We start from the raw sequence: 24,274 nt of genomic DNA on the forward strand, positions 1-24,274 counted from the left end.
GGCTAGCATTCAGTGACACACAACAATCACGCAGGTTAGCATGTGGTGAGAACTGACAATCACGCAGGCTCAGTGATTTCACTTCAAAATATTTTGATTACCTCTCTTAGAACAAGTCAATAGTTACCATTATTACATAATAAATCTACATTACGATTCTGTATGGTTACTATGGCTACTGACATCAGGATTACACAATAAATCTACATAATGATTCTGTATGGTTACTATGGATACTGACATCAGGATTACGCAATAAATCTACATAATGATTCTGTATGGTTACTATGGCTACTGACATCAGGATTACACAATAAATCTACATAATGATTCTGTATGGTTACCATGGATACCGACATCAGGATTACACAATAAATCTACATAATGATTCTGTATGGTTACCATGGATACCGACATCAGGATTACAAAATAAATCTACAGTACTACATTTATATTTAGTGACCGTCTGATTATAAAACATATCGCGATCTCCCTTTGTTTATTTACACTTTTAATGTCCGTCCTCCACAACATACAGATCTGACCAATTTGTGAGGGAGGTCACATCAGGGGTCACAATAAGTGAACCTTAAATGCATACTAAACTTACGCTGTCGGTATAAAGTTAGCTCTGCTTTAGAACAGACACTAAGCTAGTTGACTATCATTTCAAGTCCCGGTCTTAGCATAATCAAAAGATTTTTAATTTCTACAAATTGAGCCATACATAGCCTCTTGCGTTATGGGTTTAGCTTACTTTGTTTATGTGTGAGAGAGAGAGAGAGAGAGGGGGGGATAGAGAGAGAGAGAAACGGGGTTTAACATCCACTCGACACAAACTAGGTCATTTCGGGACTAACATATGGTTTAATTTTATTTCAATAATTTGCTTGTGCGTAGAGGTCGTTAGCATTGGGAGGAAACCGGAGGACTCAGAGAAAACTCAAAATGTTGGACAGGCAACCCTACTCCTTGTCATGTACAACCAGGGAATCAAAACTATGCCAGTTGACTCAATAACAGACTGTATGAGACTGTATGATACAATGCGCACACACTAACCATTGTTTATATGTGAAGTGGCCCTCCTACACTTTGTAATAAGATGTTAGAATTAATGATCATAATGAATGGATAAAAAACAGTTTTACTGCTGAGGGATGATCATGATCACATGACAACACAATGATTTAAAACGACTAATATATATAATACGAACGTATAAAATATAATATAAACAAATAGCGTAATGACCTTATTTAGACAACTACCAAATATGGTGATAAAATGTGCATGCTTATTTTGTTATTTTTGTATAATTTACGATGTACACCCATCCCGTCTCACGAACTAGATAAACTATTCTATACTCGAATTCAACATTTACTTATATTCTAATTTTAATTATTTATTGCATCGTTCTAGATAAGACGTCAGTGTTTCACTGTAACCGTGGTAACAGAGACAATTGATCGTAACAATGTCTGACTATAAATACACGTTTTAATTCCAATGAGTAAATTCAGGGCTTCCACTTCAATATTTTGCCAGTCTGATAATTTTTTGAAGTTTTGTTTTCCTCCAATTAGTGAGATATTTTTTCCAAGAAAATGGATTTTTTTTTTATCATTAGCCAAACTTTTCTACATATATATATATATGAAGTCTAAAATTGAACTGTATTCAGTATGTTTTAAGGTTTAATTGTTTAAAATGTAAATTGACTGAAAGGTTATTTCTTCAGCTGGTCATTTTTCACTGTCGGCCAGTCATGACTGGTCAATTTAAGTGAAATGAAAACCTTGGCTTCAACCCATATTCTAGTACAGTGATTCTCAACCAGGAGAGAGGGCCTGGCAAGGTACGTCTAGTACAGTGATTCTCAACCAGTGTGCTAGAGATCTTCCTGAGTGTGCAGCAAAATTTTGAATGGCACACTAAGAAAATTTCTCACTAAAGAAGCCAGCTATACGACTGATGAAATTCAAAACACTGCAATAAAGTAAGTTCATAGCTGTGTTATTCTTTATTTAGTTTTAATCATTCTATATGGCTATGACTAGTCTCTGTCTACGGTTGTATGCCGTCCATGACTTGCCATGTTTTCATTTTGTAAAATTCAAATATTTTTTATATATTTAGCCAGGTGTGCCGCTATTTTTTCATGTATTCCAAGGTGTGCTGTTGGCAAAAAATGTTGAGAACCACTGTTCTAGTATATAAGAAAATATAGACCAGAGATGTCAACGTAAAACAATGTACGTTCAGTCAAGTTGTAGAGTAAAATATTACAATCTCATTTAAATGAAGATCTATATTTCGTTTTGTTTTTTATACTTTCGATGGCCTACACTACATGAAGATCTGACATGTTATAGTGGGAGTTCACGTCAGGGGTCAAATGAGCGGCTTTTGACCCTATGACGTCAGACATTGATTAATCAATCAACGTTGGCGTTTGTAGTGATTTACCCACAGTTCCGTGCATAAAAAGGCCACACAGTCGCCGTAACAGACCAATTCATTGGCTAATTCCTCACATCAAGTAGAACGCCTGTTATATAACAACTCTTCCAGATCCTAATGTAGTAAAGACAGATAAAACAAAATTTTAAACTATAAAAACGAAACAAAATAAGATCTGTGTTTTATAGTTAGATTGAAAATATTCGTTCTTTCTGTAAATTTTACACATGCCTCGTTAAATAGATCCCTGTGTTTCCCATTTACACAAACATTGAGGTTTGTGGAACAGAAATCTTTAAGTGGCATTTAGCGATCGGGAACACATGAACCGAACACAGTTTTTATGGGATACATACACTAATTTTATTCTAAAAGCACGACGTTTCGACAAGTATCCTCTTATGCTTGATAACGATAAGAAGAAACTTGTCGAAACGTCGTGCTTTTAGTATACAACTAGTGATTGTATCCCATAAAAACTGTGTTCTGTTTCGTGGAACAGATCTCAGAGCTTCACTCTACACCCAACTAGAAGCATATCTTGATTACTTAGATTAGCATTTTAAATTTAATTTAAGAAATTTAAATTTTACGAACACTCAAAATATTTAGCGTACATTATGGGAAATTTCTGTTGATGGATTATTCCTAAATGAGAACATAAATAATTAACATTTTGTCTCCGAACAGAAACAACACACAAAAAAAAAAAATTTGAGTTAAATCATGCTGAAGTTGAGAATAAGTTTTCCAGTCATGTGAGACGATGTGTTTGTTGAAGGGAGCTGATTTGTTGTTCATTTTCGTCGATGTTTACGAAAGCGGTGATTGCGATATGAGGTTGGATGGATATTGGCAGCAGTTTCAGGTGGTAATTGGGTGATTGGAACTACTTTTTTACTCAATTCTTCAGCTTCACTTTCACTCACCCATACATCTGGTAATCTGTAAAATAGAAACAAATAAACGTCAGTAACGAAGAGAGAGTGAAATTGGGTTTAATGTCCAGTCGAGACAATCTAAGTCATTTCGTGACTAACATATGGTTCAATTTTGATCCAAGAATAGGGGTTCTTAACAATGGGAGGAAAACAGAGGACCCATAGAAAACCCATGAGGTTGGTTTCCCTTGTCAGTTTTGCAGGATGTAAGACCCTCGGGTTAAGAGAGAGAGAGAAATGGGGTTTAATGTCCACTCGATACACATTAAGTCATTTTGGGATTAACATATAATTCAATTTTGATTCAATAATTTGCTTGCTCATTGGGGTCTTTAGTAGTGGGAGGAAATGTGAGAACTCATAGAAAACCCACGAGGCTGAATGGAGGACCCTACTCCTTGTCACGCACAATCGGAGAATTGAAACCACACTACTTGACTCAATGACAGACCTTCTGATCTAAACTACACACATAGATTGTTAAGCCATCCACCACCTGAACTCAGAGAACAGCGCGTACATGCTAACCATTCGGCCATCCCCCACCTCGAAATATGACGAGGTTAGCTACCACATATACTCCTGAATAAACTTACATATTAAAAGGTTTCCATTGTAATAAAAGTTTGATTTTCCCTGATTCATCTTTTCTTCTGGCAACAACCTGTAATTATATATCAATATCATTTTATTTATTATTCTATGGTCCAGACAAGTTTGCCTAAGCAGTGACATTTTTTTTTTTATTGTATGGTCCAGACAATTTTGCCTAAGCAGTGACATTTTCGGACATTTTCTGAATGACTAAGACAGTCTTTATTGGTGAGGAATAGGTTATGGTAGGGGAGAAATAGAGAGAGAGAGAGAAATGGGGTTTAACGTCCACTCGACACAAACTAGGTCATTTCGGGACTAACATATGGTTTAGTTTTATTTCAATAATTCGCTTGCGCGTAGGGGTCTTTAGCAGTGGGAGGAAACCGGAGGACCCGGAGAAAACCCACGAGATTGGACAGGCGACCCTACTCCTTGTCACGTACAACCGGGGATTCGAAACCACGCCAGTTGACTCAATGACAGGCCGTATGATACAGCACGCATGTGCTAACCATTCGGCCATCCAACCCCCGAGGGGAGAAATAAATGAAATGAAATTTAAAGATACTTTCCCACATATATTTGGACTAAAAACATATTCAAACTAATTTATCAATAATTTGCTTCAAATCCCTCTCAAAACTTTGTATTCGCAGGGAAATACATGTACCCCAAGCTATAAATAAACTGTTGTTATGAGCCATGGTTGTCACCTATACTTCATTGAGGGAGGGTCCATTTTTTCATAATGTATTATTCATTACTTACTGTCCATTTACCATACATATTGGGGGAGCTGTGTTAAGTACCGTACTGTGGAATGTTAATGGATGGGTTGACAGACATGGAGTGAAGGTGGTGGGGTTTGGGGTGTGGGAGGGGAGCTGTTTTACGTACCGTACTGTGGAATGTTAATGAATGTGGTGTTCCTGATATATCTACTGTACAGTTATCTGTTACATCCTGTAACTGTTGATGTAACATGTCCATAATACCACTATCAAAAAAATCACCTGTACGAACTGAAAATATAAACAAACAATATTATAATCATTCTTTTTAATAACACAACCTCCCCACCAATACCTCAAAATACTAATACAGGTACCGCCTATTATAACCCCCCCCCCCCCTTACCAGGTCCCCTTGGTAAGATTCAACAAGAGCATCGCTAACGCAGCAATATACGTCCACATTCCTGTTTTGTTTGATATGGTCCAGTTTGCATTGAGGGTCTGTGAAATAAAACTGGGTTGTAGGACTGCTATCAGTTTAACACTTCGTTCACATTAACAGAACACAATTTTTATTTTAAAACAATCGATGTCTTTATTCTAAAAGCATGACGTTTCGAATAGGTATGCAAAGTTTCAAAAGGATCTGTTAAGAATTGCGGTCTGTAGGCAAAACACAGGACACACAAACGTTAGGCGTGGCTCTGTCCCAAGGGGTCGAGCATGCACCAAAAATAATAATAGAGGTCGGCCTTAGGATTAAGGAATAAGTATAAAAAGTAGCCTTAGGCTATAAGGAATAAGTATAAAAAAGTTTTCAAGATGATCGATTAAGAAATGCGGTCTGCAAGTGACACACAGACATAAAAAAAGAAAATGGGCGTAGCTCTGCCCCTGGGTGTTGGGTATTCACCACTAATAATAGGGATGTTCCTTAGGATAGAAGGAATATGTATGCTAGGTTTCAAGGTGATACGATAAGAAATGCGATCTGTAGATGACAAACAAATAAATAAATATAAGGGATGGGCGTGGCTCTGCCCCTGGCGGTCGGGCATGCACCAAAAACAATAGGGATCATCGTTAGGGTATAAGCAATTCATATGAAATTTTTTCAAGACGATTGATTAAGAATTGTGGCCTGTAGGTGACACACAGACATAAAAAGAAAAGAAAATGGGCGTGGCTCTGCCCCTGGGGGTAAAAAAACAATAGGGATGATCGTTAGGGTATAAGCAATTCATATGAAAAAATTTCAAGACGATTGATTAAGAATTGTGGCCTGTAGGCGACACACAGACATAAAAAAGAAAATGGGCGTGGCTTTGCCCCTGGGGGTTGGGCATGCACCCAAAACGATAGGGATGTTCCTTAGGGTACAAAGAATAAGTATGCAAAGTTTCAAGATGATACGTTAAGAAATGTGGCCTGTAGACGACAAACAAACAAATACAAAAAATGGGCGTGGCTCTGCCCCGGGGAGGCTTGCATGCACCAAAAACAATAGGGATCATCCTTAGGGTATAAGGAATAAGTATGTAAAGTTGATACGTTAAGAAATGCGGTCTGTAGATGACAAACAAATAAATAAATATAAGGAATGGGCGTGGTTCTGCCTCTGGGGGTCGGGCATGCACCAAAAACAATAGGGATCATACTTAGGGTATAAGCAATTCATATGAAAATTTTTCAAGACGATTGATTAAGAATTGTGGCCTATAGGCGACACACAGACATAAAAAGAAAAGAAAATGGACGTGGGTCTGCCCCTGGGGTCGGGCATGCACCCCAAACGATAGGGATGTTCCTTGGGGTACAAAGAATAAGTATACATAGTTTCAAGATGATACGTTAAGAAATGCGGTCTGTAGATGACAAACAAATAAATAAATATAAGGAATTGGCGTGGCTCTGCCCCTGGGGGTCGGGCATGCACCAAAAACAATAGGGATCTTCCTTGGGGTATAAGGAATAAGTATACCAAGTTTGAAGAAAATCCAGTAAGAATTGCGCCCTGTAGGCGACACAAAGACACACGAAAAGAAAATGGGCGTGGCTCTGCCCCTGGGGGTTGGGCATGCACCCCAAACGATAGGGATGTTCCTTAGGGTACAAAGAATGTGTATGCAAAGTTTCAAGATTATTAGTTAAGAAATGTGGCCTGTAGACGACAAACAAACAAATACTAGAAATGGGCGTGGCTCTGCCCCAGGGGGTCGGGCATGCACCAAAAACAATAGGGATCTTCCTTGGGGTATAAGGAATAAGTATACCAAGTTTGAAGAAAATCCATGAAGAATTGCGCCCTGTAGGCGAACCACAGACACACACACACACACACATACATACATACACACACACACACAGACAGGGGCGACGGCATAATACGTTCACATTATGAATGTGGACGTATAAAAATCATCCTTAGTAAATTTTGTGTACCTACAAGTTTGTCCAGTTATCATAGCCTAATTTTGGGACAAACCACCCCGAGGGAGAGAGAGAGTAGGTCATTTCGGGACTAACATATGGTTCAATTTTATTTCAATAATTCTCTTGTGCGTAGGGGTTTTTAGCAGTGGGAGAATTATGTCATTTCAGGACTAACATATGGTTCAATTTTATCTTAATAATTCTCTTGCGCGTAGGGGTCTTTAGTAGTGGGAGGACAAGGTCATTTCAGGACTAACATATGGTTCAATTTTATCTAAATAATTCTCTTGCGCGTAGGGGTCTTTAGCAGTTGGAGGAAACCAGAGCACCTGGAGAAAACCCACGAGGTTGGACAGGCGACCCTACTCCTTGTCATGTACAACTGGGGAATCGAAACCATGCCAGTTGACTCAATGAGAGACCTTATGATACAACATTAATAGTGGCTGATAAATTCTGATTTCTACAAATTAATGTCTATTTCTTGAAGGACGAGTGACCTGTGTGATACTGAAAGGACTGGTGTATTTTTTACGTTATAAGTCGGTTCCCAATATAAACTGTTGCCAAGTTACCAACAAATGATAATTGTTTTATAAATCTCACTTGGACGAGTCGTGGGTGGAAAGAAGAGAACCAAGGTACATGTACATGACAGGTGTGGGAGTGAAGCCATTAGGTGATAAGATATATAGATCACACCTGGACTACACGTGTAGGTGATTATGCTATACAGGCCTAGATATATCCATATTACACCTGGTCTACACACATTGTAATCCAGGTATTACAGGTATTTAATCTTGTGTATTTAGCACAAATTTCTTTCACATTCATTAAATATCAAATCCTTGTTTAAAAATTCTCAAATTGTTTCAAATCACCAAAAGCTTTAAACTGGACACAAGTACAAATTAGATGATTTTTGGTGATTTTAAATGATTTTTACAAATTTTTAAACAAAGATTTGATATTAAACGAATGTGAAAGAAATTAGTGCTAGATACACAAGATTAAATGATGCCTGGGATACAGTGACAGGTGATTACAGTACAGGCCTACAAATATTCCTACAACTTAACAGTAATTATCAAATTAAATTTGATGATAACTTTAGCTTCTAGAGTGCCTAAAAGCCATTACAGACAGACAGACAGGGTTGGGTGATGACAATGCATATCATACAGTGACTGTAACAGGTATCTTATCTTCAGACAGACAGGGTTGGGTGATGACAATATGAACACATATCTTACAGTGACTGTAACAGGTGTCTTATCGTCAGGATTATTTTTACATATATTTATCTATATAAGATTATTAATCCTACACATGCTACATATAAACTGGTATTAAGCTGATCTAAGCAGAATTTTATTCCTACGTAAAGGACAATATTGGTGTCAGTAATTATCACACATTCCAAATATAATTTTAACACAGAGATCATTGCTACCATAAATGCGTAGTGAAGGTTTCTACAAAAGGAAGTGACGAACACAAAAGGAAAACATGAGGTACCCTTCTATATGTAACTGACTGAAGTAACGAAAATGAAATGAAATGTGATTTAACGTTTAACCTCCTACTGTTCTGCTCCGACTGGGCTATTGACTGAAGTAACGAGCGCTAACAGATACATGGGCGAATTTCTGCTCACTGATAATTTCTTCAAGACCAAAAGTTGTTATATAAGACTGTGAGAGGATATGTGACAGTTTATAAAAGGCTGTTAAAAGTTCATCAGGATTTTCCGACCAGGTGCAGGACGGCGGGCCGGACAAGGACAGCTGTCTAGTTGTTTGGATGAGATGAAAAATCAAGGCCCTGTAAAGATCCCTTTGCAGCTGGAATTCAATATACATGTAAGAGTAGGCCATAGCGCCACTCCCTGGGCAAAAATTTCCCTCATAGCACACTAAATAGCGTATACCTGTCTTCATTAGCTCAGTATAGAGGAGCAGAACAGTAGGACGTTAAACCCCATTTCATTTCTGTTTATTACTGAGGGACGTTTTGACTAAGCTTCTATAGTCTGTATCTAGGAGAGAAATGGGGTTTAACATCCACTCGACACAAACCAGGTCATTTTGGGACTAACACATGGTTTAATCTTATTTCAATAATTTGCTTGCACTTAGGTCTTTATCAGTGGGAGGAAACCGGAGGTCCCGGAGAAAACTCACGAGGTTAGATAGGCGACCCTACTCTAACCATTCAGCCATCCAACCCCCCTGTATTTAGGAATGATGCCACTGCTTTATTATTGAGCAACGTTTCGACTAGGAATTTTCTTTAGCATGTTGACAAGTATTAAATACAGGTCACAATTACTGCTTATTACTGAGCCACGTTTCAACTAACCATCTCTAGTCATTAAATAGGCCTAAAGCAAATGATGTATTAAATAGGCTTAAAAAACAATGATGTATTAAATAGGCCTAAAACACACCCACCAGGCCATATCTCTCACCCTACCGGATGAATAAATTTATATAATTATTCTTGAAAACAATGAGATGTCCTTGATCGTGATCATGAAAGGTCATGATATTCTATATCTTATTTTGTCGTTAAATCTATTTTCTTCAGTTAATTTCCGGAATCTATTTTCATGATTTAATTTGCTTTAATTTCCGGAGTCTATTTTCATGATTTAATTTATACAATTTATAAAATAATCTATTAAATAATGGTTTTAATTATGATTCTTACAATGAAGGGCTATAATATTAATTTAAAGAGTTTTATGGTCGAATATGATAGTATTATTAAAGACAGGAGCCATTGACTCGTTAACCAGATGGAGAAGACAGTAGCTGCATTTACTGACACTCTAACCAGTTGGAAAAGACAGCAGCCACTGACTCATTAACCAGATGGAAAAGACAGGAGCTACTGACTCACTAACCAGATGGAGAAGACGGGGAGCCACTGATTTGTTAACCAGATGAAGAAGACATTGACTCGCTAACCAGAAGGGGAAGGTTTCGATCTCACTGTTATCTGAGAAAATTCCTCATGATTTTTCAGTGTTGTTTCCATGGTGCAGGATGAAGGCCCTTTAAAGCAAGAGCACCTAGTTTATTGGATGTTAAACCAATCTCTCTTTCTCCCATCCCCGCTCTCCCCCTCCTCTCCCCCCTACCTTCCACCCAAGAAAGAAATCTACATACCTCCTGCAGGACGTCTTCTCTTCAATCTACGTTTTTTAAGTAGCTTTGTTGGAGTGCTCTCCCCTGATTTAACAACTTTTTGTTGGGCAGGTACCGTGTTAAAATGTCCGTTGACGTGACGTTCGAGACCAGCGCGACTGGTAAAACGCATGTGACACTTGTCTACTATACATTTAAATGGTTTATCGCCACTATGACATACAATATGGCGTTCTAACCACGATATAGAACAGGAGGATTTATCGTAAACCTTACAGCCATTCCACAGACAGACGAACGTTTCACTGCTTGACTGGGTTTCCACATGTTTCTGTCCAATATGATCCATAAGGTCTGTTGACTTTAATGAAATATCACAATTCAGCCACTGACATGTTACCGTGGTTTCCTTCTGGGTTGTCGTCACTTCGGTCCCATTCTCCAGGACGCCTGACGTCGACGAGGCTGAATTTAAATTATTTGAGATCCCATAAGGCAGTGGTGTTCCTGACCGTGATGACGTCGGAGTCGAAGGCTTAGAGTTATTTCCTATCCACGACGGAACGAGAAATACTGAATCTGTGCCGTTTGTTGTAGTTTGTTTTGAGGTAAGGGGAGACAACTGGTGACATGATTGTTTGACGTTAATCCCTGCCGAGCTTAGTAAACATGGACCAGTGTCGCTAATTTCCGACCGACATGATTGTAAAATATCGGGCAAAGGTCCTTTCATCTTGTCAATCACCATGGCAACCACGGGGACGTCCTTCCCATTTACACACTTTTGTTTATCACTAGATGGCGACGTTGGTGTACATGAACGGGACTTGTCGGGGCTCAATTGATCACACTTGGACGATTGATCCAAACAAAAACTTGGCACTTTATTGTTATTGGCATTCTGATTGGATGAGATTCCATTTGTATTTGTCACGTGTTTTTCACTTATACATCTGAAAAATAAAAATAAGTATGATTAGTTCTTTATTATTGTTTTATCTTTTTATTTTTACCAGAAAACTTACCAGAGCCCCCAGTAATTTTGCTCTGTTTATTTTGGCTAGTGTAGGTTTACACATTACTTAAAATCTCTTCCCTAAAATAAAATATGATACTCCATTCCTGTATATCAGTACACATATATTGTAATCTGAGCATCATTTGATCTTGTTTATTCAGCACTAATTTCTTTCACATTCGTTCCATATCAAATCTTTGTTTAAAAATTCGTAAAAATCAATTAAAATCACCAAAAATCATCTAATTTGTACTTGTTGTGTCCAGTTTAAAGCTGACCATTTAATTTTGATAACGAGTGTCATTTACAAGCTTTTAATTTCTCGATCACTGTTAAAAAATAAACAACCCAATTGATTATTGATGTATAATGATTAATTTTTGAACAGTGATCGAGAAATTAAATGCCTGAAAATTGGACACCCATTATCCAATTTAAATGGTCAGCTTTTAACTAGACACAATACAAATTAGATGATTTTTTATAGGATGTTTATGAATTTTTAAACAAAGATTTGATATTGAATGAATGTAAAAGAAATTATAGCAAAATACATAAGATTAAATGATACCTGGTGTATGTCTGTCTTCATTAGCCTAGTCGGTGATGAACAAAAGGATGTTAAACCCCATTTCATTCGCTTCCACCAATAGTGACATAGACCCATCACCCAGTCAGGTATACCTTAAAAATCCCCTGCCTACTCCTGTATACATGTATGTAATGTGACCGACTGATTGGGGTTTAACGTCTGCTTTAACAAATAGTGATATATATAGCAGACGCAGGATATCTACTTCCTATGGTTTCTTTAGAATAAACAGAGCAGAAGTCTAAGTGGGGGGTCAGAAACAGTCCTTCTCATTTCCCCTTCAACCATAATAACAGAGTTATAACAATTGTTATGTTTGAATATTGATAGCTTGCTGACAGATGCACAATAGGTGTCAAGGCGTAAAAACTAATGTTTTGGTGTTAGCAAGGGTAGCGACAGCTGGTAGAGATATTAGCTATGTTAATATACTATGTGTGATTATACTATGGCGACAGTATCTACCAAATATAAACTCTCTCTCTCTAGTCAAACACACACACAGACAGATGGAACGTTTACTTTAACACTTATCACAAACCGAACACCATACCAAACGTAAATTGTCTGTCTACAAAAGATAAAAAGCTACTTAAAGGGGCATTATGGGAGATTAGATAAAGAGCGGGCAATTTTCACTAAATAGTTAAAAACTATATAATGTAAAGGGAATATGCTGAAAATTTCAGTCAAATTGCTCCACTTTGAACTAAGATACAAATGTATTAGCGATTGAATTTTAGGCCTAACCTGGTCTCGACTATCCATTTTGACGTTAAAATGTATTCAAATCCAGTAAACATTGCAGGCTGGTGATAGCATCGAGAGTTGATTATGGACTGGATAAGTTAATTAATGTCTAATTAATAATTTAGATAACATTTCAGGCCTTAGAGACTAAAAAGAATTAATAATCATGGTAAAAGATTTTTTCGTACAAACCATACCATGAAAACTTTTTATATGTTCCATCAGATGTGTTTAATAACATAAACACAGCAGACTTTGCATTAAAATAATGTTTATTACTTTTCCTCACTGGCTGCTGGTGAAATAATGTAATCAGAAATCAGCTGGAATTTAATCAAGGTATAAATTGGTTCAGGCAGTTTTATTCTATTATAATATACCTGTATTATCAACTGTCTAGAATTACGAGAGAGAGAGAGAGAGAGAGAGAGAGAGAGAGAGAGAGAGAGAGAGAGAGTTCAACACCCACTTGACACAACCTTGGTCATTTCGGGACTAACATATGGTTCAATTCAATTTCAATAATTCGCCGGATAAAAACACACAAGGTTGGACAGGCGATCCTACTCCTTGTCACATACTAACCAGGGAACTTAAACCAGGCCATCCAACCCCCCACAAGCCGGAAAAGTTACTTGATTTGGGGTTTTACCAATATGCGTTACCAAAGTTGCTGTCAGTGTATTCTTGTTACTCTAGCCATTACTACATACCAGTACATGTAACACATCATGATCATATAGATAATTATTAAAATCTGATATTCTTTAATCAGGTCAGAAAGATGAAATTCTTATAAACAAAAGAGAAATGGCATGTAATAAAGTTTGACACAGAAAACGAGGTATAAAACCCAATTTCATTTAGACCACTAAACAACAAAGTGAAAGCATGGTAAATTAATTAATCTTTCTGAAAAAATTTCTTCAGACTAATTCTTGATATCAAATGTAAGTCATAAAACCATTCAGAACACAGTAAAACTTGAACCCTTTGAACTTAGAGCATTTGACCTTGATAGCTTGACCTAAACATTCTAACCCGGTAACCCCTTTCAATAATATATTTATTGTGTTATATATGGATGCTCTCTATCTAGATATTAATAGTCTAAATTGTTTAGTAATTAAACATGAATTACACAGGATACAATTCTATGATATACTGTGCATTACAAGGCAATGTTTCCACTAGAAGCCTGGTCAAAATGTCACTCAGTGATATAAAGTATTTGTATTTCATAGCAATGGCAATCAATCAGTACCGGTAATACACATTCTTTTACTGTGTAATAAACAGTCTATCAATAAACAGTAACAAACATTCTTCTATTACTGAGTAATATACATTCTATTACTGGGTAATAGACAGTTTATCAACAAACAGTAACAAATATTCTATTACTGGGTAATAAACATTCTATAACTGGGACTGGGTAATAAACATTCTATTACTGGGTAATACACATTCTATTACTTGGTAATAAACAGTTTATTACTGGGTAATAAACATTCTATTACTGGGAAATAAACATTCTATTACTGGGTAATAAATATTCTATGACTGGGTAATAAACATTCTATTACTGGGTAATAAACAGTCATAAACATTCTATTAATAAACAGTAATAAACATTCTCCATTACTTGGTAATAAACCGTCATAACCATTCCATGACTGGGTAATAAATATTCTATGACTGCCAGATTGGGTAATAAACATTCTATTACTTAATAATAAACATTCTATGACTGGATAATAAACATTCTATTACTAGGTAATAAACATTCTATTACTAGGTAATAAACATTCTATTACTGGGTAATAAACAGTCATACATGTACATTCTATTACTGGGTAATAAACATCCTATTACTGGGTAATAAATAGTCCTAAACATTCTATTAATAAACATTTTATTACTGGGTAATAAACAGTACTTGTATTCTATAGAATTATATCTTGTGTATAAATATTCCGGACTAAAGTTTGTTAAATCAACATCCATATTTAGAATATGATCAACTCAGATCAAACAATAAAATCCGTCTATTTTTAGTAGTAAAACGTGTTGTCAAGGTTAATTGGTATTCTGATAATATTAAGTCTAGACTGAAGTGTGCATACTGTGGAATGAACTCGAATATTTAGAATATCAACTTTGATCTAATGATCAAAAAATATTCTATATGTTTTTATTTTTGTAGTAAAACTTATTGCCCAGAGTTAATATGACTGTACCGTGTGTCAGTGGTGCAGATCTCCGATAAGAATAACAGTCTAGACTCAAGTGTGTAGCCATTTTGTAGAATGAACTCAAATATGAACTTAGATCTACAATGTAATGATAAAAATATTCTTTAACAAAAAAAGGACATTTATTTTCATAGGACTGTACTGTGTCAGTGGTGCAGATCTCAAGGCCTGGCCAATACAACATTGTCAAGTCGTTCGGATGGAATAAAAAAAAACCCAAGAAGATTATTTCCCTCACGCTGCAACGTTTGCCAGTCTTCACTAGTACGATCGATCAGTGTAAAAACATGTAGGATATTATTTCCCACTGACCTAGTTTGTGTTGGATGGAAGTTAAAGATACATTATGTAAGATTTAGATAAAGAACTAGTCATTCTTGCTATAATAGTTCGAAAGTAGATGATGTAAAATGAAGAATTTGAAAATTTCATTCAAATTACTCTATTGCAAGCGAAGATATTAGCCTTTGAAGGTTTGACAGACGTGTGCAATAATTTCAACCAAATCAAAGTATCGCTGAACCATTCTAATCTATTTAATATCAGAGAAATCTGATGCCATCCAGAGTTGATTAAGGCCTAGATCAGTTAATTAATGTCTAATAAATACTTTAGAAAACATTTCAGGCCTAAAGAAAGACCTGCAATAGGCAGATTTAGCTCTTGCATAATGCATGTTTAAACAATTAATCTACCATACTTAAAACAGTACTGCTAACCTTGTAGGTTTTCTCCGAGTCCTCAGTTTTCCTTTCAATGCTTAAGATCTCTCTCACTAGTGGGGTTGGATGGCATAATGGTTTTGATTCCCCGGTTGTATGTGACAAGAAGTAGGGTCGCCTGTCCAACCTTGTGGGTTTTCTCTAGTTTCCTCCCACTGCTAACAATCCCTACACGCAAGCAAATTATTGAAATAAAATTGAATAATATGTTAGTCCCGAAATGACCTAGTTTGTGTTGAGTGGACATTAAACCCCATTTCTCTTGTTCTCTCTCCTCTCTCTCTAAACTACATGTACATGTAGCATTCTGCAGGGCAATAACACAAATGATATAGTGTCTTAAAGCTGTGATATGTACATATACTAGCCTGTATTGGAGTATATAATACACTATATATCGGCTTGTTATTCGACATACATGTACATGTACCAGAATTTACACTATTTACAGTATTAGACAGTCAAAATTAGGTCACTTCTATATAAAAGTCTCTAGAGCTATAAATAAACATTCTAGAGTCCAACAGAGGTCAGAGGTCAGTAAGTAACAGACCCACCAATTGACTTATTTATACAAACCAACACCAGACGGACAACAGTTCAATACTGCTAGTAATGCTACATTATTCACGGTTCAATACTGCTAGTATCTACTTAATCCTTTAGTAGCATTTACTGATTTGAAACATAACAAAACTACCAAAGTTATATGGGACAACAATCACTGGTTTATTATACACGAGAGCAACGTTTCGATAAGTATCCTCTTATCGTTATCAAGCACAATTTACATCAGCTTAGTAAACTCACTAACATCAGTATGGGGATGGGGCTGTTAAGACTGTACGTCAGCTTAGTAAACTAGAAGGGAAATATATTCAAGTCTTTAATACATAGACCCTAAAGTTTACTAAATGTCATTGTGCTTGATAATGATAAGAGGGGACTTCTCGAAACATCGTGCTTGTGTATAATATTATTAATATACCAGTGATTGTTTTCCCATATAACCGTGTTAGTTCTGTTAGTATCTACATTAAACTGTACAAAAACCAGCTGACATGCTCCAATTTATTTATTCATTTCTATTGAGTACCGGGAACAATTCCACTCAATAAACAGAAATGAAAACAGAAATGAAGTTTAAATATCCTGCTATTTAGCACACTGCACTAAAAGGGTTATATGCCATTGTGCTGATCAAAACGGTTATATGCAATGGAGTGTGCTCTGACGGAAATTTTGAAAGGACAAGGGTTTTCTCCGGCCAAGGGATGGTTTTACATCCATACAAAGTAATAAATGGGTGGACCTTGGGTTTTTTGTATCTTTCGAACAACTGCACACGTATTCTAGCCAGATCGTGCAGTTCTAACAAGGGCAAACTGGAAAACATTGAGGAAATTTTTTGGTCAATATCAGAATTCATCACAGGTGGCTTGTACGTGGGAGGAAACCGGAGGATGTGGAAAAACCCATGTCATTGGACAAGAGACCCTACTCCTTCCCATGTACTACAATGGGGAATTGAAACCCACACCACTTCACTCAATGATAGAAATGAAAATGAAAAGAAATGGGGTTTAATGTCCTACTCCTAAACTCGGCTAATGAAGACGGGCATACACCATACAGTGTGCTATGAGGGAAATATTGCCCAGGCAGCGGCCCTATGGCCTACTCTTATATCAAATTCCAACTCCCAAGGGATCTTTTATGTGCACGCCAATGTGTACACGGGACCTCGGTTTTTCGTCCCATCCGAATGACTAGACAGCTGTCCTTGTCAGGTCCTCAGTCCTGCATCACTGACAAGGGGAAACCACGCCGGAAAATCTGGATGAACTGACTCGATGATAGACCTTGTGATCTAACATGCATGTGTTAAACTATGTGACCACCCAACACCTCTACACAAACTACGTCATTTTGGGACTAACATATGGTTCAATTTTATTTCAATAATTCGCTTTCGCGTTGAGGTCTTTAGCAGTGGGAGGAAACCGGAGGACCCGGGGGAAACCCACAAGGTTGAACAGGTGACCCTACTCCTTGTCACGTACAACCAGGGAATCGAAACCATGCCAGTTGATTCAATGACAGACCTTATGATACAGCGAGCATGACCACGCGCTAACCATTCGGCCATCCAACTCCCCCATACTATATAGAGAAGAAAATTCAATTACATCCATCATACATATTCATTTTCAGAGACCAGTGAATGTATTATTCGCCTTTAAAAATTCCTTCTTGACATTTGACAGATTACAAATTATCTAACGTAGAACGACTACAATTCACACGTCATATTACAGATAATGTCACATTTTACATAGAAAAAAACAAGAGGAAAAATACCACCATACATGTATATACCTTAAGGCAAAAATGTTGACAGGGAATACGGCGAAGCATGAGACATAGGAAAAGGAAATATAATTTAAAAACTTGTGAAATTCATATACATGTATGTCTGGTTATCTATAACTAGTAATTTAATCAATATAAAAATATATCGCTCCAAGTCACACATATTTAAATTATATCTTTAAATATACTTAATCAGTATGAATCATACGAGTCAATATATTTTTTTAGGATAGGATTACGTAAAACTTTTAAAGTGAAAGTGAAGATACATATAGGATATGTAAAACTTTAAAAGTGAAGATAGAGTAAGTCTGTGAAATTATTCAAGGGCAAATGAAATGAAATGGGGTTTAACGTCCTACTTTTCTGCACCAACTGGGCTAATGAAGAAGAGCATACACCATACAATGTGCTATGAGGGATAATTTACCAAAGATTCTTTTACCTTTAGTTTTTTGGACCATGCAAGCTACTAGATACTTTTCATTGTATGGCCCTACATACATGTATACACTACTGACAAGGGGAACTATGGCCCTCCATATACTTCCTTCTGTTCTGCTCTGACTGGGCTAATAAGACAGGCATACAGTGTGCTATGAGAAAAATTTTGACCGAACAGCGGCACTATGGTTTACTTTTATATCGAATTCCAACTGCCAAGGGATATTTTACGTGCACGCCAATGTGTCAAGGGGGAAATCCCAATGAACTTTCTCGACCAATGCAGGGATCGAACATGGGACCTCCAGTTTAGCTAGCCAGCGTCTTACTCACTTAGCCACCATAGTAATATATAAACCTTGGGTTTTCATCCTATCTGAAGAGGAACTTTCGTGGCCAACATCAGGATCAAACTCCAATCTGATTAAAAATATAGATTGGAAAACGAGGAGGGGTACGGCAACACTCCCTTGAATAAGTAGAAAAGCTGGACAGGCTGGTACATCTGCGTAGGATCTGGATCAAAAAATGATGCCGGCGAGGCGGAGTAGTGGAATAGATAAAATTAAAGAATCTATAGATCTATATTTTGTTTCGTTTTATTATATTTTCTATGTCCTACACCACATGAAGATCTGACAGGTTGTAGTGGAAGGCTGCATCAGAGGTGATATGAGTGTCTTTTGACCCTATAATGTCATACATTTGATTAACCATGGTCAGCGTTGACGTTTCTAGTAGGTCACCCATGATTCTGTGCACCTCACGCGAAAAACTCATTGTAACAGATCGTTTCATTGGCTAATCCCTCACATCATCCAGAATGCGGGTTATATAACAACTCTTCCAGATCCTATAAGTGTAGTAAAGACCAGTAAAACAAAATTTTGAACTATAAAAAATGAAACGAAATTGGATCTGTTTTAATCAGATTGGATCAAACTCAGGACGTCCTGGTAGGCCCTTGACACACTGATTGAGCACTGTGTCTCCCCACTTAAAGAGAGAGAGAGAAGCAGGGTTCACCGTCCACTCCTGGTAGGCCCTTGACACACTGATTGAGCACTGTGTCTCCCCACTTAAAGAGAAAGAGAGAGAGAGAAACGCGGTTCACCGTCCACTCAACACAAACTACATGTAGGTCATTTCAGGACTAACATATGGTTCATTTTTTTTTTTTCAATAATTCGCTTGCACGTAGGAGTCTTTAGCAGTGGGAGGAAACTGGAGGACTCAGAGAAACCCACGAGTTTGGACAGATGACCCTACTCCTTGTCACGTACAACTGGGGATTCGAAACCACACCAGTTGACTCAATGACAGGCCTTATGATACAGCGCACACATGCTCACCATTTGGCCATCCAGCCCCCTCCCCACGTAAAGAGATGAAATAAATAGGAATGTATTAATAATAAAATACATATTCTACATTTTACATGAATATTTAATAACGTTAATAGTGTATTTGTTAAGCTGGCGTATTCAAACAATGAAATCCATTATTTATTTCTCATGCATATTTAATGAGACTAGATGCACATTTTATGCTCATTAATTCTTGTCCCATGTCGTAATCCCCTATAGTGCTAGAATAAACATCAAATATAGAGTTTAAGGAGAGAGAGAGAGAGACAGAGAGAGAGACAGAGAGAGTTTAAAGTACACTTAATAGGATTCTTCGTTTCACTAATAAGTCATGCCTATAAATTTCATACAGATCGGATGATACCTTTCGTCATTTGAGCATTCACAAGGTGCATCAAAGTGAAACAAGGGCAATAACTCCAGAAGTAATTAACAGAAATTATTGAAATTAACTAGGTTTCTTATTGGCTAATGTGTCCACTGCTTATAGTCTTTTGTTACAGAAGCTGCACTGCATGAAACAAAGTCGACAAAACAAAGTACAGACAAGGCAAACCAGAGAGAGAGAGAGAGAGAGAGAGAGAGAGAGAGAGAGAGGTTTAACGTCCACTTGACACAAACTAGGTCATTTCGGGACTAACATATGGTTTAATTTTATTTCAATAATTCGCTTGAGCGTGTGGGTCTTTAGCACTGGGAGGAAACCGGAAGGTTGGACAGACAACCCTACTCCTTGTCACGTACAACCGGGGAATCAAAACCACACAGACATTGCAAGCAATAAACAACATATCAAGAGAATGGTTCCAGGGGGCAGCCGTAATTAAGTACTTTTTCTTTTTAAATAAGTGAAATGACTATTAGCTTTCTAAAAAAAAAAAAAAAATTTTTATCCCTTATTTTTTTTTATAAAATTTAAAGAAATAATATGACTACGAGCATGATTTGAGCTTCTGCTGCAGTGAGACCCTTATCATTGATTATACATAAGACTTATTTACTGTATGAATATACATAATACATAACAATATAAATACAGTCGAACAAGACAATCAATCTTAAAACAATTCCCTAGAGCTATTTACATTTAACTTATCGTGAATAAAAGTTTATTTATTAAAGCGATATAAAGGGGCATTGGCAATCTAATTAAAATACACATCTATATTTCATTTCGTTTTTTTATACTTTCGATGGCCTACACTACATGTAGATCTAACAAGTTATAGTGGGAGTTCACGTTCTATGATGTCAGGTACCAAGCAAGCGACATTTGACCCGATTACGTCTGTCATTCGATTAACCAATTAGCGACCTCCATGTATTTTTTTTTATCTACTTTTGCTTTGTTTTGATTTCTACCCACAGTTCCGCGCAAAAAAGGTCAAACGCTCGATTCGACAGACCATTTGATTGGCTGACCCCTCATTTCAAGCAGAACACGAGTTAAATAACAACGCTTCCAGATTCAAGTGTAGAAGAAAATTTTAGTCAAATTGCTTCACCTGATTGTCATTACTAATATGACATTTTTATGACATTTCAGGCCTAAAGAAAGACCTGCAATAGGCAAATTTAGCTCTAAAGCATCCACAAGATTTTTCAAAGTGATCAAGGGCCATAACTCTAGCAGTAATTATCGGAAATCGTTGAAAATCGATAGGTTTCTTCGTCTGATAACCTTAAACACTGTGTATAAATTTAAGGTCAATCGGCATTTAACTTTAGCCACAAGAGCATCCATAAGATTTTTCAAAGTGATCAAGGGCCATAACTCTGGCAGTAATTATTGGAAATCGCTGAAAATCAATAGGCTTCTTCGTCTCATGACCTTAAACACTGTGTATAAATTTAAAGTCAATGAGATATTAACTTTAGTCTCAAGAGCGTCCACATATTGTGGAATATGTCTAGCCTCTTTCTTTAAGTCCCTTGTTACAAATGTTTATTTTGTCTTAAATATTGGATATCAGAAGACCATCAATGTTGATTTAAATTGACAAATAATTTGTGTTTTCAATGTGGAAGACTTTGGATGATATTGAGTTAGAGACTTGGCTACTTTAAGACACTTGCTACTGTCATTTACTTAAGACCTGCATTCTTGTACACATACTGATCCATTAATCTTAGCTAACTTAATACTTTCCTTAAGCTATTTGGCATTAATATTGTTATGAGAGGCCCAGTCTCGTCCAAAATACATTTAACATAATTTATCAACTTGGTAGTGTTTTCTAATTTAATCATCAACTTATAATACATGAAATCCAACGTGATACATGGCTTTAACAGCACTAATTCTTTTGATATGATTAATAAATAACCATAGTAATACGAGTTTAACACCCGTGTAGACAGAATCAATATACCCATAGTATTAGGGTTTATCATCCGCTTCTGGTGAAGATCCAATCAATACTCAATCCTACATGACATGCTTTGATCTAGTTTATTGCCAGTTCATGTTTGGTGAGCAGTGAAAGTAGGTCAGTGTGCCAGTAGACAATATATATATACATAACTATTGATGACCTAGTTTTAATAATGGGCTTATCTACTTAATTCCTTCTCTCGCCCTCTCACATATTAAAGAATTCTATCAAATAAAAAAAAAATAAGGATCAATGTTCTCCTTTTCTGCTAGAAATGAACTAATGTAGACAGACATAGGCCATACAGTGTGCTAGTTATAATAATAGGCTTATTTAGCTATGTAATTCTCTCTCTCTCTCTCTCTCTCTCTAAGTCTCGGCTACATGCCTACATGCGACATGTGCTTGTTTGTTCTTTGATTATAAATAATACTGACACGCAACTCAATAAATCTTTATATCAACTGAATGAAATGACATGAAGTTCGACAACCTACATGTGCTTTTCTGCACTGACTGACTGGCATATACATCATGTAAGAATGTGAAAAATTTGATATTTTCACAAAACTGAAGACAGGCATACGCTATACAGTGTGCTATGAGGGTAATTTTGACTGGACAGTGACACAAAGGCCTACTCTTATATTGAATTTCAACTGTCAAGGGATCGTTTACGTGCACGCCAATGTTTACACAGGACCACTCTTTTTCCTCCCATATGAACGACTAGACAGCTGTCCTTGTCAGGCCCTCTGTCCTGCACCACTGACAAGGGGAAGCCACGGTGGAAAATAACTGAAAATGGCAGACTTTAAAGAAAGTGTGTCGATCAGATAAAATAAAATTATGCTGAGAAATAATTACCGAGCTAAAGATACGTGAATGATATAAGTCTGGTACATTGTGTTAACAGACAGTGAAATGAAATACAGTTTGGGTTAAAGTGTTATATTAGAGAGATTGTGATCAATAGGTTATTTATATCAACTACTTTGTCTTAAAGATACATTATGGGAGATTAGATAAAGAGCTGGCAGTTCTCATATAATAGTTAAAAACTGCTGAAAATTTCAGTCAAATTGAACCACTATGAACCGAGAATTTAGCGATTGAATTTTAACCCTAAGCCTCGATCATCATTACTAAAGTCGAATATGTTTTTTAAATGGCATTTAGTAACTGGATAGAGTAACAACAAAAGACATACTTATGGAAAACAGCTACTAGTGTATTTAAGGCGAAGTTTCATAGAGTATTCTCTCAACGTTATTAGCTTGATAACGTTGAGAGAATACTCTACGAAACGTCGCCTTAAATACACTAGCAGCTGTTTTCCATAAGTATGTCTTTTGTTGTTATTATTAAAGTCTGTACAATAAAAAACATAGTCTCAATTATCCATTTCTTTATTTAATCATGAATGAGCGTAGAGCAGCAGATCGGATCCCAATCCAGTAAATATCGCAGGCTAGCGATGTCATCGAGAGTTGATTATGGTCTGGATAAGTTAATTAATGTCTAAATAATAATTTAGATAACATTTCAGGCCTAAAGAAACACCTGCAATAGTCAGATTTAGCTCTTGCATAATGCATGTTTAATGGTTGTAGATCTTCTTCAGCCAATATCAATGGTTGTCTATCTTCACCGCGCAACTGGCGAGATTTCGATTCCCCAGTTGTACATGACAAGAAGTAAGGTTGTCTGTCCAACCTTGTGGGTTTTCTCTGGGTCCTCCGGTTTCCTCCCACTGCTAAAATACCTCTACGTGCAAAAGAAATATTGAAATAAAATTGAACTATATTTAGTCCCGAAATGACCTAGTTTGAGTTGAGTGGACTGGACGAGTGGACTGGACGTTAAACCAATTTCTCTCCTAATATCTGAGTTAATGTATATCACCCTCTGTCCTCTCTCAAGCACGGTTCTTAATCGACTGTTTTATATTGATATTTAATCTAGCCGATTGGTAAAACAATGAACCTGCCACTATGTTATCATAAATCAATCTACTTTCGGCTAAATTAAAACAGGTTAATTATTCCTTGT

The 24,274-nt window shown here is 36.7% G+C and overlaps 1 protein-coding gene across 2 annotated transcripts in view; it reads right to left on the reverse strand.

The window, feature by feature from the left end:
- Positions 1–2,913: 2,913 nt before the first annotated feature.
- Positions 2,914–24,274, reverse strand: part of LOC126809760 (zinc finger protein AEBP2) — a 55,275-nt gene continuing 33,914 nt past the window's right edge. Inside the window, exons 1-5 of one of the 2 annotated variants that reach the window (XM_050534517.2) lie at positions 12,029–12,050; positions 10,348–11,279; positions 4,902–5,026; positions 4,004–4,071; positions 2,914–3,411 (exon numbers count right to left, since the gene is read on the reverse strand). In XM_050534517.2, the coding sequence (XP_050390474.1) occupies positions 3,264–3,411; positions 4,004–4,071; positions 4,902–5,026; positions 10,348–11,074 (1,068 nt within the window). In that variant the 5' untranslated portion in view covers positions 11,075–11,279; positions 12,029–12,050 and the 3' untranslated portion in view covers positions 2,914–3,263. Of the gene's footprint in view, positions 3,412–4,003; positions 4,072–4,901; positions 5,027–10,347; positions 11,280–12,028; positions 12,051–24,274 lie in introns of those variants that run through there. The other variant, XM_056098648.1, reaches the window with a different exon arrangement.

The sequence above is a fragment of the Patella vulgata genome, chromosome 2, assembly GCF_932274485.2.
Source record: "Patella vulgata chromosome 2, xgPatVulg1.2, whole genome shotgun sequence".
Taxonomy (NCBI): domain Eukaryota; kingdom Metazoa; phylum Mollusca; class Gastropoda; family Patellidae; genus Patella; species Patella vulgata.